The sequence below is a fragment of the Gossypium hirsutum genome, chromosome A10, assembly GCF_007990345.1.
Source record: "Gossypium hirsutum isolate 1008001.06 chromosome A10, Gossypium_hirsutum_v2.1, whole genome shotgun sequence".
Classification (NCBI taxonomy): Eukaryota; Viridiplantae; Streptophyta; class Magnoliopsida; order Malvales; family Malvaceae; genus Gossypium; species Gossypium hirsutum.
Genome location: NC_053433.1, coordinates 75,325,460 through 75,343,932, shown reverse-complemented (window position 1 = coordinate 75,343,932; position 18,473 = coordinate 75,325,460). Strand labels below are relative to the sequence as shown.

At 35.5% G+C, this 18,473-nt stretch overlaps 1 protein-coding gene across 2 annotated transcripts; it reads right to left on the bottom strand.

Annotated features, from left to right (window-relative positions):
* Positions 1 to 16,480: 16,480 nt before the first annotated feature.
* On the bottom strand, positions 16,481 to 18,232 carry LOC121208505 (trafficking protein particle complex subunit 4). Of its 2 annotated transcripts, none has more exons than XR_005903622.1 (3): positions 17,847 to 18,232; positions 17,683 to 17,767; positions 16,481 to 16,689 (listed from the first exon to the last, which is right to left on the bottom strand). XR_005903622.1 is itself a non-coding variant. In XM_041079357.1 (3 exons), the coding sequence occupies exons 1-3, from the start codon at positions 17,993 to 17,995 to the stop codon at positions 16,493 to 16,495; spliced, it is 393 nt and encodes a 130-aa protein (XP_040935291.1). In that variant the 5' UTR covers positions 17,996 to 18,191; the 3' UTR covers positions 16,481 to 16,492. The 2 variants fall into 2 exon arrangements, 1 of the variants encoding a protein (XP_040935291.1); XM_041079357.1 differs by having other exon boundaries at positions 17,885 to 18,191.
* Between the last annotated feature and the right edge of the window lie 241 nt (positions 18,233 to 18,473).

The following is an 18,473-nucleotide window of genomic DNA, read 5'->3' as shown; positions in this document are numbered from 1 at the left end:
AAAACTTAAAAAAGAAAATGTTTTTTGAAACAGAGGCACACGCCCGTGTGGAAATGCAATACACTCGTGTGGCCCTTTTGACCTAGCCATGCTGAAGACCCGTGTGGTTCACATGACCTAAGCTCAAGGGAACACGCCTGTGCCCCAAACCCGTGTGAATTTAATTCTAAATTTGAATCTACAGGGGTTGTCACATGGTCTAACACATGCCTGTGTCCATGGTCCGTGTCCCTCACACGGCCATGACACGCCCACGTCTTAGCCCGTATTTAAAAAGCTTGACATTCTATTTCTGATGTCAGCAACCAATTAAAGGCACACGACCAAGGCACACGCCTAGGGCTATAGGCCGTGTCCTCCACATGGCTGAGACACACGGCTGTGTCTCTACCCGTGTGTTTACTACCATGCATACTGACTTGTAAATTTGAGGTGCGGGGGACACGCGGCCACACAACACGCCTATGGGGTTAACCATGAGTCACACACGGCTTAGACACACGCCCGTGTGTCTACCCGTGTGGACAATATAAGTCTATCTACCAAGCCTTTTTGCCACCCTGAAACACAATATAACACCATCCATCATACCAAAGTCTTATGGAACATGATTTTTAAACCAAGCAACCATAACTAAGGCCTATACACATTTCACATATGCTTAAACAACCAATTTCACATTCATGAAAGACCTTCTTGTATTCATGTTGGCCTTATACAAAATGAGTCAAAAACTAAAGTAAGCCAACACATTTGGCCCCAAAACATTGTGGCTCTAAAACAAGATTAAAAGATCCTATACATGCCATAATCAAAATAAAAGAACTAACTATACCAAGTGCTTCAAATGATAGTGTACTGGCTTCTCCGACGTAAAGCAATGATCTACGAGCTACTTTGGCGGCACTATAAGAAAATAGAAAGGAAAAGGGGTAAGCATAAAGCTTAGTAAGTTGCATGTAAATAAACATCAACTATTTATCATACAACAATATGCTCATAACATTTCATAGGTTGTCCATGAATACAATAAATAGACATAAGTAAAAATTACTCATCACCATCCAATACAATTCATATGACATATATTGAGCCCACATCTCATACATTTCAAGTAGGTACCTGTACCACTCACTACATGGTCATAACTTTTCTCATGTCGATATAATTGAGGAATCTTTCGTTGGTCTATTTGAAATATTATAGGATACTCAATAACCCCAAACATGGGATAAGACGTCGACACCATGTATTAGACATGGTCTTGCACTGGCTAGCACGTCAAAGTTGATGCCATGTCCCAAACAGGTCTTACACTGACTTTCATATATCGAGGCCGATGCCATGTCCCAGACAGGTCTTACACTGGCTCTCGTCTATCGGTGTCAATGCCATGTCCTAGACAGGTCTTATAGTGACACACAACAAGCTGACGCCATGTCCCAGACATGTCTTACACTAGCTCTCGTCTCAACGCTGATGCATGTCCCAGACATGTCTTACACTAGCACACATACCACCCAATGTCATGGTATGAATATCCAAGTCTATTCCAGATGTTCAACCAGAAGTCTTTATTACATTAATTTCTCAGCATGCATTCTCATATTCACAATCAAAACAATTTATACAATATCAAATCAATCACACACCATAACAATATTGTTCTATTATTAACATACAACTTACCTCGGATTACAAAATGTAGGCGACTAGACGATTTAATCTACTTGTTTGGCCTTCCCTTGGTCCAGGTTTGGATTTTGTATTTCTTGATCCAAATAATAAAAATTTACTCATTTAATCACTAAATAAATTTTAGGAAATCATAAATTCACATTTTTGGCAAAATGACCATTTTTCCCTAGACTTTCACAAAATGACCATTTTACCCTTAGGCTCGAAAATCAATTTTTATCGAATATATTCAAGTCTTAAGCCTAGCCAAACCCTTTTTACTCTTATAGTGACTCAAAATTCCCATTATTTCACAACATTACTATCTATTTTGCAAACTTTACAAAATGATCCTATTAGGGTTTCCATGAGAAGTCCTTTTACAAAAGTTGTTTACTAAAAAACTAAGATTCATTTTCTTCCCTAAAAACTCAGCAAACATCATAAATCCTTTCATGGAAACTCCCTAGACTATCAACCATTTTGAAAAATAGTCCCCCCATTAGCTAGCTCATGTTGCTTGGGTTCTAAAAGTACCAAAATTATCAAAAATAGGCATCTAAATCACTTACTTGAGAGGGAGATGAATGGCTGAAAGTTTTAAGCTTAAAAACCCTCACTCTTGCTGAAAATTTCAATGAAGAAGGAGATGAGAAAGGGGTGATATCATCCCTTGTTTATTTTATTTCTTTTTTGTCAAATAAGCCACCAAATTTTTACCTAACATTTGACTATCTTAATTATTTGTCTCATGGTTGGCCATCTCTCATTTAAAGGTCTAATTTCACTTTAAAGACCCCCAATTTTGGTTCTCTAGCTATTTGGTATATCTATCAAGTAAAATTGAACTTTTACGCTTTATGTGATTTGGTCTTTTTTCGCAATTAACCTCACAAACACTAAAATTACTTCACCACATTTTTCATGCACTAATATAATCATGCTATAACACCAAAATAATAATAAAATAATTTCTCTGACTTCAAAATTGTGGTCTTGAAATCATTGTTCTGACTAAGCCCAAAATCAGGCTATTACAAGTATCACGTTCGCGATGACACCGCCACGTACAGGAATGTTGACAGATACCACAACTGATATAGAATTGAAGTAGAGGAAGCGGATCAAGTATCAAATTCAAGTTGTTCGACTCAAAAAGGAAAGATTTGGATTTGATCTGAAAAGAAGAAATAAACAAATTTAGAAAATAACAAAGGAAATAACAAAAATAAGAAAATTTTAAAAAATAAAGGATAAATATTCAAAATAATAACTAAATGGAGAAAATATAGATTAAAATAAAGTGAAAGATGGATTGAATAAACCAATGGCTATGATGGATATAAGGATAAATGTTCAATTGAACCCTTTGAGATATAAATCCCAACAAACTCAATTAATGACTCTAATCAACCCTCCTGGAAATAATCCTTGGCAAATTAAAGGTTGAAGAATGAATTCTTATGACTCTTTAAAAAAAATCGAGGAGAAAACTACTTCTAAAAATCACAAGAAAGAAATCATGCACAAAGAAACAAACTTCCAGACTTGAAACTTTATTAATGAAAACCAAAATTGTCTCATTTGTGTACAATACAAAGGCCTATATATAGCTTAGCTAAATAACTCTAAATAAAACTCTTAAGTATTCTAGAACTCTAATTAATTTAAACAAGAAGTAGTTTTAAACTAAACTTTCTTGTTGACATAAAACTGTTAAATAACATAAACTACTTAATAATTATTAAAAATTCTGAATAATAAAATAATAAAATAACAAGAGCTGATAAATACAATATTGGGCTCATATATAATAAAAATTAAGTCCTAAACCCGAACCCAATATGATTTAAACTCGAGTTAAAAGCTCAAAACTCGTAATTCCCGTCATAATCGAGTCTAGAAATTTCGCTCGCACAGTCATCACTAAAATGATCATAACCTGAGCTCCCGAACTTGAAATCGAAATCGAATGGCTGAAAATGCGTTTCGAAGATAAGAGAGAGATATTCAAATTCTGTGCAGACATCTAAGCCCAAAAATTCTTGGATCCAATCAAAACATTTGTCGCAAGTTGACTATTTTCTTTTTAAAAATCGACAACTTGGTTGAATTGACTTTAATAAAATTTACCCCATTTGATGTGATGTGAAGTCGTGGTCACGAATGTGACCGCAACAGCGATTCTGGTCACAGAAAAAGGTGAAATTAGATAGTCAGTCCCTGTGGATTCGACCCTACTACTCTATAATACTAACTAATGTTATTTTGTTGTAGGAATTTATATTTGATGGTTTTGACGCCCATCTGAAAGAAGATTATTTACTTATACTTTAGAGTAAATCATATTTTATTTAAAAACGAAATATTTTATTTAAAAACGAAATTACCTCCTATAATCTTCGAATAACACCCAGAAGCGGATACAAGGGGGCTGGCAGTGGCCTTGGCCCCCCTAAAATGGAAAATTTATATTTAGACCCTTGGAATTTTTTTAAAATTTTAAATTACTAAAGGTAAAATTATACTTTGCCCCCCTAAAATTATAAAAATTTAGGATTAAATTATAAATATATAGAATATAAAAAATTAAAATTTCATTCGGCCCCCTAAAAATTTGTTTTGACTTCGCCCCTGTAACACCAATATCAAATTTTATTTTGAAGAATAAAAATTTGATTTACTATTTTTTAAAAGGATATTCCTCTTGAATGGAGATGGGTGAAATCCTACCCATCATTCACTACCTTTATTAAATAAAAATGTTACTTTATGCACTTAGAAATTTGTTTAAACACAATTTATGAATGCTTGACAAATAATTATGATAAAAAAGGTAATAAGATATTAATAATGTAACACCCCATACTCGTAATCCACGCCAGGCGGAGTACAAGGTATTACCTCACCTGTTCTCATGCTTCCGATCAATCTCAAGTCTCTGAGATTCGGTCAAATTTTAAAACTTTTTCTATATCTACTTTAGACATCTTATTATGGGCCTACGAGTCCTAAATCGATCATTGAAAACTAATTGGAACCATTTCGGGTCCCTAAACCAACTATGAAAATTTCGTCCTTGAACAGGTTACATGCCCTTATGGAAGGGTAACACACCCATGTGACCATTTTAACATGGCCGTGCTGATGGCCCACGGCCTAGGCACCTAGGGACACTCTCGTGTCCAATACCCATGTGGAATTAAATTCTAATTCACACCTACAGGGGTTTTCACACTGCCAGATACAAACCCGTGTCAATGGCCCGTGTCCCTCACACGGCCATGACATGCCCGTGGTCTAGCTCATGTGCAAAAACTTAGACATTCTATTTTTGACGTTAGCATCCGTAAAATGTCACACGACTACGGCACACCCGTGTACTAGGCCGTGTCCTCCAAACGGCTGAGACACACGGTCGTGTCTCTGCCCGTGTGCTTAATACCATGCATACTGACTTGAAATTTTTACGTATATGGGACACACAGCCGAACTACACAACCATGGGGAAAACCGTGCGTCACACACGGCCTAGTACACGGGTCCCTTGTGTCTACCCGTGTAGACAATATAAGGCTATTTACCAAGCCTCATTACCACCCTTATATACCTAGTTCCATGCAAATATCAACCAATACCAAGACAATACATCTTTTATAAATCAAAATGATAATTAGCCATCATTCAAGGCTTAATACAAAATTAAGGGTTACAAACCCGAGGCATTGCGATTGGCAAATTCTCAAAGACACAAAACGATAAAGTCTAAGCTCTATACATGCCATATTTGAAAATATAAATCCAACTATACCGATTCTTCGGCTGATAGTGTGATCGATATCTCTGACTTCCAACTATCATTGAGCTAATTAGCCGGCACTGAAAGGAAATGAAAAGGAAAGGGAGTAAGCATTAAAGCTTAGTAAGTTACGTATAAGTAATATATAACAACAATCACCATGCTCATGATACCAAGGTAGGCATAGGTATAACTTACTCATTACCGTCCATCCAACCCACAAATCATGTATATAGAGTTTCTATCTCATACGTACCAATTAGGTACCTGTACCACTCATAACACGGTTATACTTTTCTTCATTAAGCTAAAATTACTACTCTCACTGTTGAACTATTTGGAACACTATCGGATATTCCATAAGCCTCAAACACGGGAAAATTGCCAATGCCATGTCCCAGACATGGTCTTACACTAGCTCTCACATATCTGTGCCTACACCATGTCCCAGACATGGTCTTACACTGACACATTTCGTAGCCGATGCATGTCCCAGACATGTCTTACACTAGCTTACGTCCCAAGGTCGATGCATGTCTCAAACATGTCTTACACTAGCACTCGTCTCAATACCGATGCCATGTCTCAGACATGGTCTTACACTGGCTCTCATAATATGGCCGATGCATGTCCCAGACATGTCTTACACTAGCCCACAATAACCCATATGTCATGGGATGAATATCTGATTCATTTCCTAGGTTCAAACGGGAACTCTGCTATCTCTATTGTCATCATACTTTCTCAATTCCAAAATCAAGCAATTCATGCTATGTTAATTTCAAGTATAATTTAGTACATACATTAACAATGTAGTTGTATTATTTATATACAACTTACCTCGGATTACAAAACGTACACGACTAGTCAGTTTAGTCGATTTGCTTAGCTTTCCCCCGGTCTTGGTTCGGAGTTGGAAATTCCTGATCTATATTAGCAAAATACACTTATTTATTCACTAGTCACAATTAGGCAATTGAAGATTCACATCTTCGGTAAAATGACCATTTTGCCCTTAGACTTTGGTAAAATGACCATTTTAACCTTATGCTTGAAATTTGATTTTTATCGAATTTCTTCGCATCTCAAGCTTAACTAAATCTTTTTTTCTCTTATAGCAACTCCAAATTCTCTCTATCTCTATTTCACACACTTATCACCTATTTTCCAACTTGTGCAAAATAGTCCCTTTAGGTGTTTTCATGCTAACACATTTCACAAGAGTTGTTTATAAGACAACTAAGACTCATTTTCTTCTATAAAAACTCAGCAACCAACAAAAATCCCTTCATGGAAAAACCCTAAACTCTTGATCATTTTGCAAGATAGCACCCTTATTTGAAAGCTCATGCTTCAAGGGTCTCAAAAGTACAAAAATCATCAACAAAGGACAGAAAAATCACTTACTTGTGAGTGCTTCAAGTTGCTGAAAATTTTAAGCTCTCAAGCCCCCTACAATGGCTGATATTTTCAGCTAAGAAGGAAGAAAAATGATACCTTTTCATTTTTGTGTTATTAAAATTACAACTAGTCAAAATTGGTGACATAAGCTTCACCTAGTTTTGACCATCTCTCCAATTTTGTCTCCCATGGCCGGCCAAGCTAGTGTCTAAGGGCCTAATTGCCCTTTAAAGACCCCCAATTTAGGTTCTCTAGCTATTTAATACCTTTAGCTATCAATTTAGGACTTTTACACTTTATGTGATTTAGTCATTTTTCACAATCGGGCTCACAACCATCAAAATTAACTTACCAAATTTTTCATGTAATAATATTAACATGCTATGACTCCAAAATAATAATAAAATAATTTCTCCAACTTTGAATTTATGGTCTTGAGACCACTATTGTGGCTAGGCCCTAAGTCAGGCTGTTACATTTTCCCCCCTTAGGGATTTTCATCCTCGAAAATCTTACCAGTAAATAAGTTCGGGTACTGATCTCTCATAGTCTCCTCGGGTTCCCATGTGGCCTCATTGACTCCATGTCTATGCCACAAAACTTTCACAAGTGCTATGTTCTTATTTCTCAATTGTTTGACTTCCTGAGCCAACATCTTGAGTCTTCACCATAAGTCATGTCCGGAAGAATCTCAACCTCTGTCGGCTCAATCACATGCGAAGGGTCTGATCTATGTCGACGTAGCATGGACATATGAAACACATCGTGAATCTTTTCCAATTCCGGTGGTAAATCCAACCGGTAGGCAACTGGCCCCACTCTCTTGGTAGCCAAATAAGGTCCTATGAAATGAGGACTCAACTTGCCTTTTCTACCAAATTTGAAAAATTTCCTCCATAGAGATACTTTTAAAAATACCTTATCACCGACTTGAAACTCAATTTCCTTTTGTTTCAAATCTGCATATGATTTCTATTTATCTGAGGCGGCCTTCAAGCAGTCACGAATCACTTTAGCTTTCTCTTCAATCTCTTTGACTAAATCGACCCTGTGAATTTGACCCTCTCTATGCTCGGTCAAATATAAAGGCATTTCGTACTTTCACAAATATACTGTCTCATAAGGCGCCATTTTTAGACTTGTCTGATAACTGTTATTATAGGCGAATTCAACCAATGGTAGATACTTTTCCTAACTACCTTGGAACTCAAGGACACAACACCGTAACATGTCCTCTAATATCTAAATTACTCTCTCTAACTGACCGTCAGTTTGTGGATGGAAAACTGTGTTACAACTCAACTTTGTTCTCAAAGCCTCTTGTAACTTTTTCCAAAACCTCGAGGTAAATATCAGGTCTCTATCTGAAGTAATCGATATGGGCACCTTGTGTAGTCTCACAATCTCGAAAACATACAAGTCGGCTAATCTCTCGAGGGAGTAATCGGTACACACTGGTATGAAGTGTGCCTACTTTTTTAGCCTATCCACAATAACCCATACTACATTTTTGTTTTTCAGGGTTACTGGCAAACCCGTCATAAAGTCCATAGTGATTCGATCCCACTTCCACTTGGAAACCATGATAGGCTGAAGTAGTCCCGAAAGTACTTGGTGTTTAGCCTTCACTTGCTGACACACTAGGCACCTAGACACAAACTCTGAAATGTCTCTTTTCATACCCGACCACCAATACATCTTCTTAAGGTCGTTGTACATTTTCACACTACCTGGATGGACGGACAAACAACCATTATGTGCCTCTCGAAGAATCTTCTAAATATTTTCATTACCCTTTTGTACACAAACTCTATCTCTGAACATTAAACATCCCTCAAAACTAATACAAAAATCTAATTCAATTCCCGACTCACACTGAGTCCTCTTGGCTTGTAATTTCTCATCACCTTTCTGAACTTCTTGGATCTCTTGAAGAAATTTCGGTCTAGCTCTCAACTCTTCTAGAACCAAACCATCATTAGACAAAGCTAAATTGGTGTTCATTGCCTTCAATGCAATAGCAATTTTCTACTCAATGCATCAGCGACAACGTTCGCCTTTCCCGGATGGTAGTCGATAATCAATTTGTATTCCTTTATCAGCTCTAACCACCATCATTTCCGTAAATTCAATTCCTTTTGAGTCATCAAGTACTTTAATCTCTTATGGTCGGTAAATACTTTGCATTTCTCTCCATACAAATGGTGTCTCCAAATTTTCAATGCAAAACAATAGCGGCCAACTCTAAATCAAGCGTCGGGTAGTTTTTCTCATGTGGCTTCAGTTGTTTTGAAGCATAAGCTATGACCTTACCTTCTTGCATAAGCATGTACCCCAGACCATTTAAGGAGGCGTCGCTGTATACTACAAACTCCTTGCCTGACTCCGGTTGCACTAACACTAGGGCTTCGGTCAACAAAGCTTTTAATTTCTCGAAACTCTACTGACACTTTTCTGTCCATTAAAACTTGACATCCTTTTGTAGTAGTCTCGTCATTGGTGTAGCTATCATAGAGAATCCGTTTACAAATCGTATATAGTATCCGGCCAAACCCAAAAAGCTTTGAACTTCTGTCACATTCTTCGAAGGTTTCCATTCAACAATAGCCGAGATCTTACTTGGGTCAACTCGGATCCCGTCTCCTAACACAAGATGTCCTAGAAAATTGACCTCCTTAAGCCAAAATTCACTCTTACCGAACTTGGCATACAATCTCTTATCTCTCGATTTGCAACACAACTCTCAGATGCTCTGTGTGCCCGCTCTCATCACGCGAATAAATCAATATGTCATCGATAAAGACAATGACAAACTTATCCAAATATGGCCTGAAAATACGATTCATCAGATCCATAAATACCGCCGGGGCATTAGTCAAACCAAAAGGCATAACGAGGAATTCATAATGCCCATATCTCGTCATAAAAGCAGTCTTTGGAACATCTTGCTCTTTTACTCTCAACTGGTAGTACTCGAATCTTAGATCAATCTTGGAAAATATAGTGGCCCCCTTCAACTGATCAAACAGATCAGTCTTGGAAAATATAGTGGCCCCCTTGTTTCTAGATCTTGTCTACTGGAGGCTTCTCTCTTCTAAACATGTCCGCACCTTGCAGAGCTATTAGGGCATACTGAGAAATTGTGGAAGGTGGGGGAAGTGGAGTGTTCGGGTTCCAACGAACGAACTTCGTGTACCAAGCATCCATCATCCGAAGGTAGGCTTCTCTAGCCCCTCCATCCTAGCCCATGGTTACTGGCTCACTCTCTACTGGCACGGTCTCTTCAGCGGGAGCCGGCGCATTACTTTCCACGTCATCTACCGTGGCTCTATCAGGATCTATTTACTATATATAAAAACACAATTTATAATCGTTAGAGATCATCACACTATCAGTATACAATTACGGCATGTATGGCTGGACTCATACTCTCGCTAGGTAGTCCTAAAAATGACTAAAGTGTAGCTCTGATACCACTAAATGTAACACCCCATACCCGTAACTCACGCCAGGCGGAGTACAAGGTATTACCTCACTTGTTCTCATGCTTACGATCAATCTCAAGTCACCGAGATTTGGTCAAATTTTAAAACTTTTTCTATATCTACTTTAGAATTCTTATTATGGGCCTCAAGTCCCAAATCGATCATTGAAACTAATCGGAACCATTCTAGGTCCCTAAACCAACTATGAAAATTTTGTCCTTAAACAGGTCACACGCTTGTGTGGAAGGGTAACACGTTCGTGTGACCATTTTAACATGGTCGTGCTAATGGCCCGTGTGGCTCACACGGCCTAGGCACCTAGGGACACGCCCGTGTCTAATACTCGTGTGGAATTAAATTCTAATTTACACCTATACGGGTTTTGGCACGGCCAGACACACGCCTGAGTCAATAGCCCGTGTCCCTCACACGGCCATCACACGCCCGTGTTCTAGCCTATGTGCAAAAACTTGGACATTCTATTTCTGACGTCAGCATCATTAAAATGTCATACGGCCATAGAACACGCCCGTATACTAGGCCATGTCCTCCACACGGTTGAGACACACTGCCGTGTCTCTGCCCGTGTGCTTAATACCATGCATACTGACTTGAAATTTTTACGTACGGGGGACATACGGCTGAGCTACATGCCCATGGGGCAGACCGTGTGCTACATACGGCCTAGACACACGCTCGTGTGTCTACCCGTGTGGACAATATAAGGCTATTTACCAAGCCTCATTACCAGCCTTATATACCTAATTCCATGCAAATACCAACCAATACCAAGACAATACATCTTTTATAAATCAAAATGATAATTAGCCATCATTCAAGGCTTAATACAAAATTAAGGGTTCCAAACCTGAGTCATTGCGATTGGCCAATTCTCAAAGACACAAAACGATAAAGTCTAAGCCCTATACATGCCATATTCGAAAATATAAATTCAACTATACCGGTTCTTTGGATGACAATGTGATCAATATTTCTAACTTCCGGCGATCCTTGAGCTAATTAGGCGACACTGAAAGGAAATGAAAAGGAAAGGGAGTAAGCATTAAACCTTAGTAAGTTGCATATAAGTAATATACAACAACAATCACCATGCTCATGATACCAAGGTAGGCATAAGTATAACTTACTCATTACCGTCCATACAACCCACAAATCATGTATATAGAGTTTATATCTCATACGTACCAATTAGGCACCTGTACCACCCACAATACGATTATACTTTTCTTCATTAAGCTAAAATCACTACACTCACCGTTGAACCATTCGGAACACTTTCGGATATTCCATAAGCCTTAAACAAGGGTAAGTTGCCGATGCCATGTCCCAGACGTGGTCTTACACTAGCTATCATCACCGAGGCCGATGCCATGTCCCAGACGTGGTCTTACACTAGCTCTCACATATTCATGCCGACACCATGTCCCAGACATGGTCTTACACTGACACATTTCGTAGCCGATGAATGTCCCAGACATGTCTTACACTGGCATACGTCCCGAGGCCGATGTATGTCTCAAACATGTCTTACACTAGCACTCGTCTCAATACTGATGCCATGTCACAAACATGGTCTTACACTGGCTCTAATAATGTGGCCGGTGCATGTCCCAGACATGTCTTACACTAGCCCACAATAACCCATATGTCACGGCATGAATATCCGATTCATTTCCTAGGTTCAAACGGGAACTTTGCTATCTCTATTATCATCATACTTTCTCAATTCCAAAATCAAGCAATTCATGCTATGTTAATTTCAAGTATAATTCAGTACATACATTAACAATGTAGTTGTATTATTTATATACAACTTACCTCGGATTACAAAACATACACGACTAGTCGGTTTAGTCGATTTGCTTGGCTTTCCCCTAGTCTTGGTTCGGAGTTGGAAATTCTTGATCTATATTAGCAAAATACACTCATTTAGTCACTAATCACAATTAGGCAATTGAAGATTCACACCTTCAGTAAAATGACCATTTTGCCCCTAGACTTTGGCAAAATGACCATTTTATCCCTATGCTTGAAAATCTATTTTTATCAAATTTCTTCGCATCTCAAGCTTAACTAAAACCTTTTTTTCTCTTATAGCAACTCCAAATTATCTCTATTTCACACACTTATCACCTATTTTGCAACTTGTGCAAAATAGTCCCTTTAGGTGTTTTCATGCTAACACATTTCACAAAAGTTGTTTATAAGACAACTAAGACTCATTTTCTTCCATAAAAACTCAGCAACCAACACAAATCCCTTCATGGAAAAACCCTAAACTCTTGATCATTTTGCAAGATAGCACCCTCATTTGAAAGCTCATGCTTCAAGGGTCTCAAAAGTACAAAAATCATCAACAAAAGACATGAAAATCACTTACTTGTGAGTGTTTCAAGTTGCTGAAAATTTTAAGCTCTCAAGCCCCCTACAATGGCTGATATTTTCAGCTAATAAGGAAGAAAAATGATAGCATTTCCTTTTTGTGTTATTAAAATTACAACTAGTCAAAATTGGTGACATAAGCTTCACCTAATTTTGACCATCTCTCCAATTTTGTCTCCCATGGCCGACCAAGCTAGTGTCTAAGGCCCTAATTTCCCTTTAAAGACCCCCGATTTAGGTTCTCTAGCTATTTAATACATTTAGCTATCAATTTAGGACTTTTACACTTTATGCGATTTAGTCCTTTTTCACAATCGAGCTCACAACCGTTAAAATTAACTCACCAAAATTTTCATGTACTAATATAAACATGCTATGACTCCAAAATAATAATAAAATAATTTCTCCAACTTTGAATTTATGGTCCCGAGACCACTATCCGACTAGGCCCTAAGTCGGGCTGTTACAAATAATCATCGTAAAAATAACTGTTACTAAGTACAAACATACAACAACCACAGTAACATATTAAAATATAAACAAGTATGAATTTAAATGAAAGAACCAAAGATTTTAAGGACTAAAAGGCAAAAATATAAAATACTTAAGGTCTTAATGCTATATATTCCCTTATTATTATTTTGGCTGTGAAATGAATCCTAATTTTAATGGTATTTAATAAAACATTTATCATCCCAACATTATTTACATGTTTTATATGAAATCATCCAATATTAAAGCATACAAAAGCTAAATGATATAAGTTATTAAATACCCATAATAATGAAAAGCTAAGAACATAAAATCAAATAACACAACTTCAAAGTCATTTAAAGATATCAAATATTTTATTTAAATAAACATCAATTAAATATTGCAAGTTAAAAATTCTGATGAAGCTAATCTTTTTCAATAATTTTCCAACGGTTTTAATGATCCCTCCCACAATTATTAATTTCATATTTTTTAATAATTTTAGTATGATGCTAAAGAAGTGATATTATGTGATTAACTCAAGTTGTATAGATTTATATATTACAAACCGTTTTAATTTTGTTGAAATAATTAAAGGAAACAGGAGCAATGAATTTTCAAGGAAGAATGGTGAAAATAATAATAAACTAACTAGACCCAACTGTTGGAGTCCAACTCCGAAATAGTTAGCAGTTTACTGATATATTAAAGGGTAGAGTTCCAAAGTGATGTTCATCCTCCTAAATAATCACAACCAAGTCTGATCAATTTCTCTCTCTCCAGGACTATAATATGTTCTCCATGCTTTGCATACTAGTCATACTGCTATCACTTTCACTACTCTTGCCTCCATCTTCAACCACAAACACTCCCGTAATTGGTAAGTTGTTTATATAAAAGTTTTATTAATTACTTATATCTCATCTCTTTCTGAGTGTTGGTTTTGGGGGTTAAAATTGTAGTTATGGAGAAATATAGAAATCTTGGCCAAGTAAAACCGCCTCCATGTCCTGCACATTATCCTTCTTGTCATGCACCAAGCGGTAGTGGTCCTCCTCATAATCCACCCAGGGGAAAGTACTGTCCTCATCCATCACACTGTTACTAGGAAGAAAGAAAGCATTACCAGGACAACCCTATTTAATGGCTATCAGATATGATGACTTGTGAATTTCTATTGTAATTTTTTTTTTTTCAATCCTGCTTAAATTTAATGTTACATATATTGTAATGTTTACTTATGAGCTGTAAAGCTTCCAACCTTAATATTTATATATATGCCAGTACATTTCATATAAACTTTTTTTTTTTCTGATTTGAGTTTATGCGACTAATCTAAGATATGTAGCTGAGGTTAATAATTAAACATTCGTAGTAATTAGTTTTAATTATGATGTGATAGAACACAGATAAGATGTTGATCATTAGCTTTAAAAATATGTCAATTACAGAATGAGGTAAGTTCATCAGAAGGGATGCTGGAAATATTTCAAACGGTCACTCTACTACCTACCGACTGCAAGCAAACATGATGTAAAGGTTGGATTTAGAGTGAAAGTATAGATGAAGACAGTCGTGTTAAAACCAATCTCATAAACTGGGTGTGGAGATAGCAGAGAAAGGTTTGGAAAACGCTGGAATGGTTGCCAATGGTTTTCACTATACAATTTCAAATAGCTAGCTGATACTCTGGAGAAATTAGCCTCAACCCATCCTGTTTTGGACCAATTGTCTCATATCTACTGGCGGTAAAACTATTTACCAAGTCACATTAATCTTATTTAATCCTACTGCATCAATTTAATAAAATATCCAACCTATTATGAACAAATAATTTTTTAATGAATGAAATAAAAAACTAAATCCCACCTAAAATTTTTAAAACTATGTGTTGATGCATATCATGGAATTGAATCTCTTTTTAGGATTAATTAAATGGTTTGTGATTTTCTAACAAAATATCTTTTTCTTTCAATTTTTTAAAAACTTCTATGATTTTGCAAAAACTCATTTTCTTTTTCTTCTTTGGGTTTTGAGTGACCCATTCTTTTTTTAAGCCTTTCATTCCATAAATGATGTGGGGTTCATAAGACTTATTTTGCGGCTTTTTCTTCTTTTTTGAAATTCATGTATTTTTAAACGATAAACGCTACAGCATGTTTGGTTCGCTGTATTGGAATAGAGGCGTAATGGATTAGAGGCGTAATGGAATAGAGGTGTAATAGCAAATCAATTGTTTGGTTGAATGTAATGGAATAGAGGCGTAATAGTAATCTTGTGTTTGGTTGAATGGAATAGAGGTGTAATAGCATAATGGAAAAAACTAAAATGACTAGAATACCCTTAGCATAAATTTGTTTAGGTAATTGATTATTGTTATTGTTATTTAAATTTTAATAAGATTATTAATATCAATAATAAATAATTTAATCATATTTAAACATAATTATTATTAAATATATTATAATTAAAATATACAATTTAATAAAATTCTTAATAATCAATATTCTTATATGAATTTACTCAAAGCATAATATATGATACTATAAATATAATTTAACATAATTATTATTAAATATATTATAATTAAATATATAATTTAATAAATTCTTAATAATTAATATTCTTATATGAATTTACTCAATCATAATATATGATGCTATAAAAGATAATTTAACATAATTATTATTAAATATAATTTAATTAAAATATATAATTTAATAAAATTATTAATATTAAATATTCTTATATGAATTTACTAAAATCATAATATATAATAATATAAAATATAATTTAAAATAATTATTATTAAATATAATTTAATAAAAATATATAATTTAATAAAATTCTTAATATTAAATATTCTTATATGAATTTACTAAAATCATAATATATAATACTAAAATCATAATATATATAATTTAATTTTTGAATGAATGCAAATGATTCACTATGAATGTTTCATTCATAAGATCTCCCTTGCTGTAACTTCTTCCTAGATAAAAATTGAAAAACAATAGCAAACAAATAATTCAAAGGATTTTTTCATTAATTTTATAAATGTTAATTGGGAGAAGCAACTCCAAAACTCATCATATGTTATAAAAATTCAGCATTTATGAGCTTAACAAAGGAGCTTGATGATATCCCAATATACAGGTTTATACAAACTTGATAGCAATCTTCCATCAAAAGTGTACGGATGAAGATAAGAGATGGTGACATTTTGGTAAGATAAAGGTTCCAGGACAGCTTATCGCCCCAAAAGCGCAACACGATCCTTCTGTACTGCCTGTGTCAGGTTGATGTCAAAGAGTTTGAATCGTATAGGCATCTCCATTTCATAGAAGGGGTTCTTCAAAACATAATCTGTGTAGAGCTCATAAACAACTTTCACGAGAGCCTCCATGTGCTGTGTCCCAGGTTTACAAACTACAAAGAACTTTGTCCCTGAAAATCATAACATGCATATTTGCAAAATCAACAGTGTAGAGAATTCATCGAGTGGTTATTTAGAATCCATTTAAAGGAGAGAATTCATATTTGAACATGAGTTTGAAGAAGATGAAGTATAGAACTTATGTCTTATTATCTTTATGCATAAGGAAATACCAATCTTGATGCTTAAACTAATATGGAAGAAGATGAAGTATAGAAGGTTTTTGGATAGTTTATGCCACGTATTAAATAAGTTTCTCAAAAAATATGAAAATTGTGAAGTCACTAAGAATTGCAGCTGCTATTGTCTGCCATCATCCAAATCAAAGATAAACTCAGGTGGGATTCTAATCTAATCAATTTCCATTATCCAATACACTCTTCAAGGTTACAATGTAAAACAGTATCTTCATCTAAAGCATTCAAAATCAAGAATAAAGTTGCAAACAATTGCAGTTAAAACTTTTTAAGGTATGGGTGGCATACAAGTTACAAACACTCTCAAGAGGCCTCAGGCAGGTAATGTCTCCCTTAGGTTCGTTAATGACATGTGGGAGGCTAGTGGTAGATTATGAGCTTCAAAGAATATATAATTATTAGTGTTTTACAGTACATCTCATTACCAAAACCATAAAACAATCAGTTAGAAGTTTCAATTACAAAATATACCCTTCAATCACCAAAACCATAAAACAATAAAACAATTTGTTTAACAAGTGAGACCAACTCAGTCAAAGGCATTATATTAGTATGGATAGATAGGTATTCAAAATTAGAAGAAGTAGAATCAACTCAATATCAAAGCAATATACTAGTCTAGAATTAGAAATTTGGGACCCTATCATGTCTAAATGATAAATTTATGAAGAAACAATAACCCATTCCAGCAAAGTTCCATGGCTATTATATTTTCAACAGGCATGCAATACATCAAAGCATACTGAAGTTCTTGACTTTAACAGTAGTGAAAGTAATTCGAAGATTGAACTTTTTTTTAAAAAGTACCTTTTCCAATCTGAGCTTTAAAGTTAACTGTGTTAATAGAAATCCCTTCAGCCTCAGCTATAGCATCTACCATCACAAAACCCACCTGTTGGCAAAAAAATGAAAAAAAAATCATTAAAAGAACATTAAATTCGTTAAAAAATAAAATGAGGACGTATTAATACGTTGTGGCGGGTGCCATTGAATTTCTTGCCGGGATTACCGAGACTGACGATGAGCCACGGCTTGCGAGGCGGAGACTGCGCCTGGGCTTGGGCGGAGACACCTGAGCATCCTCCGCCGTATTGGCGAGAGAAGAATTTGAAATTTTCATGGAAAAATAGGGAATTGAATCATGGTTCTTTTGGTAGCGGAAGAAATTTTGAAGGAAGAATGAGATCTGGGGATATGAAATCTGGAGCAAACTTTTTGGGTAGAAGAAAGCAGGATATTTTGATCTCAAAATTTTAGGGTGAAGAAATCAGTAAACGGTGAATACCAATTCCTTGCCCCCACCCCTGAATACCTATTACAGGTGCTGAGGGAATAAACAAGTAATAGCAAAATGGTGGAATAGTAAACGGTGAACCAAACAATAGAATATGGGTGTAATCACTGTAGCGTGCGGAATAGGCAAGGAATGGAATGGCTATTCATGCCAACCAAACATGCTCTAACATTATTAAAACCTAGTCTTGTTTGATGGTATAAAACTTACCTTTATTTTTATAAAATAAACTTCTTGAATTAGCCTTAAACAACTTTAAATTAAAAGGGTAAATTCCAAATAGTCATTTAATTTTTAATTTTTT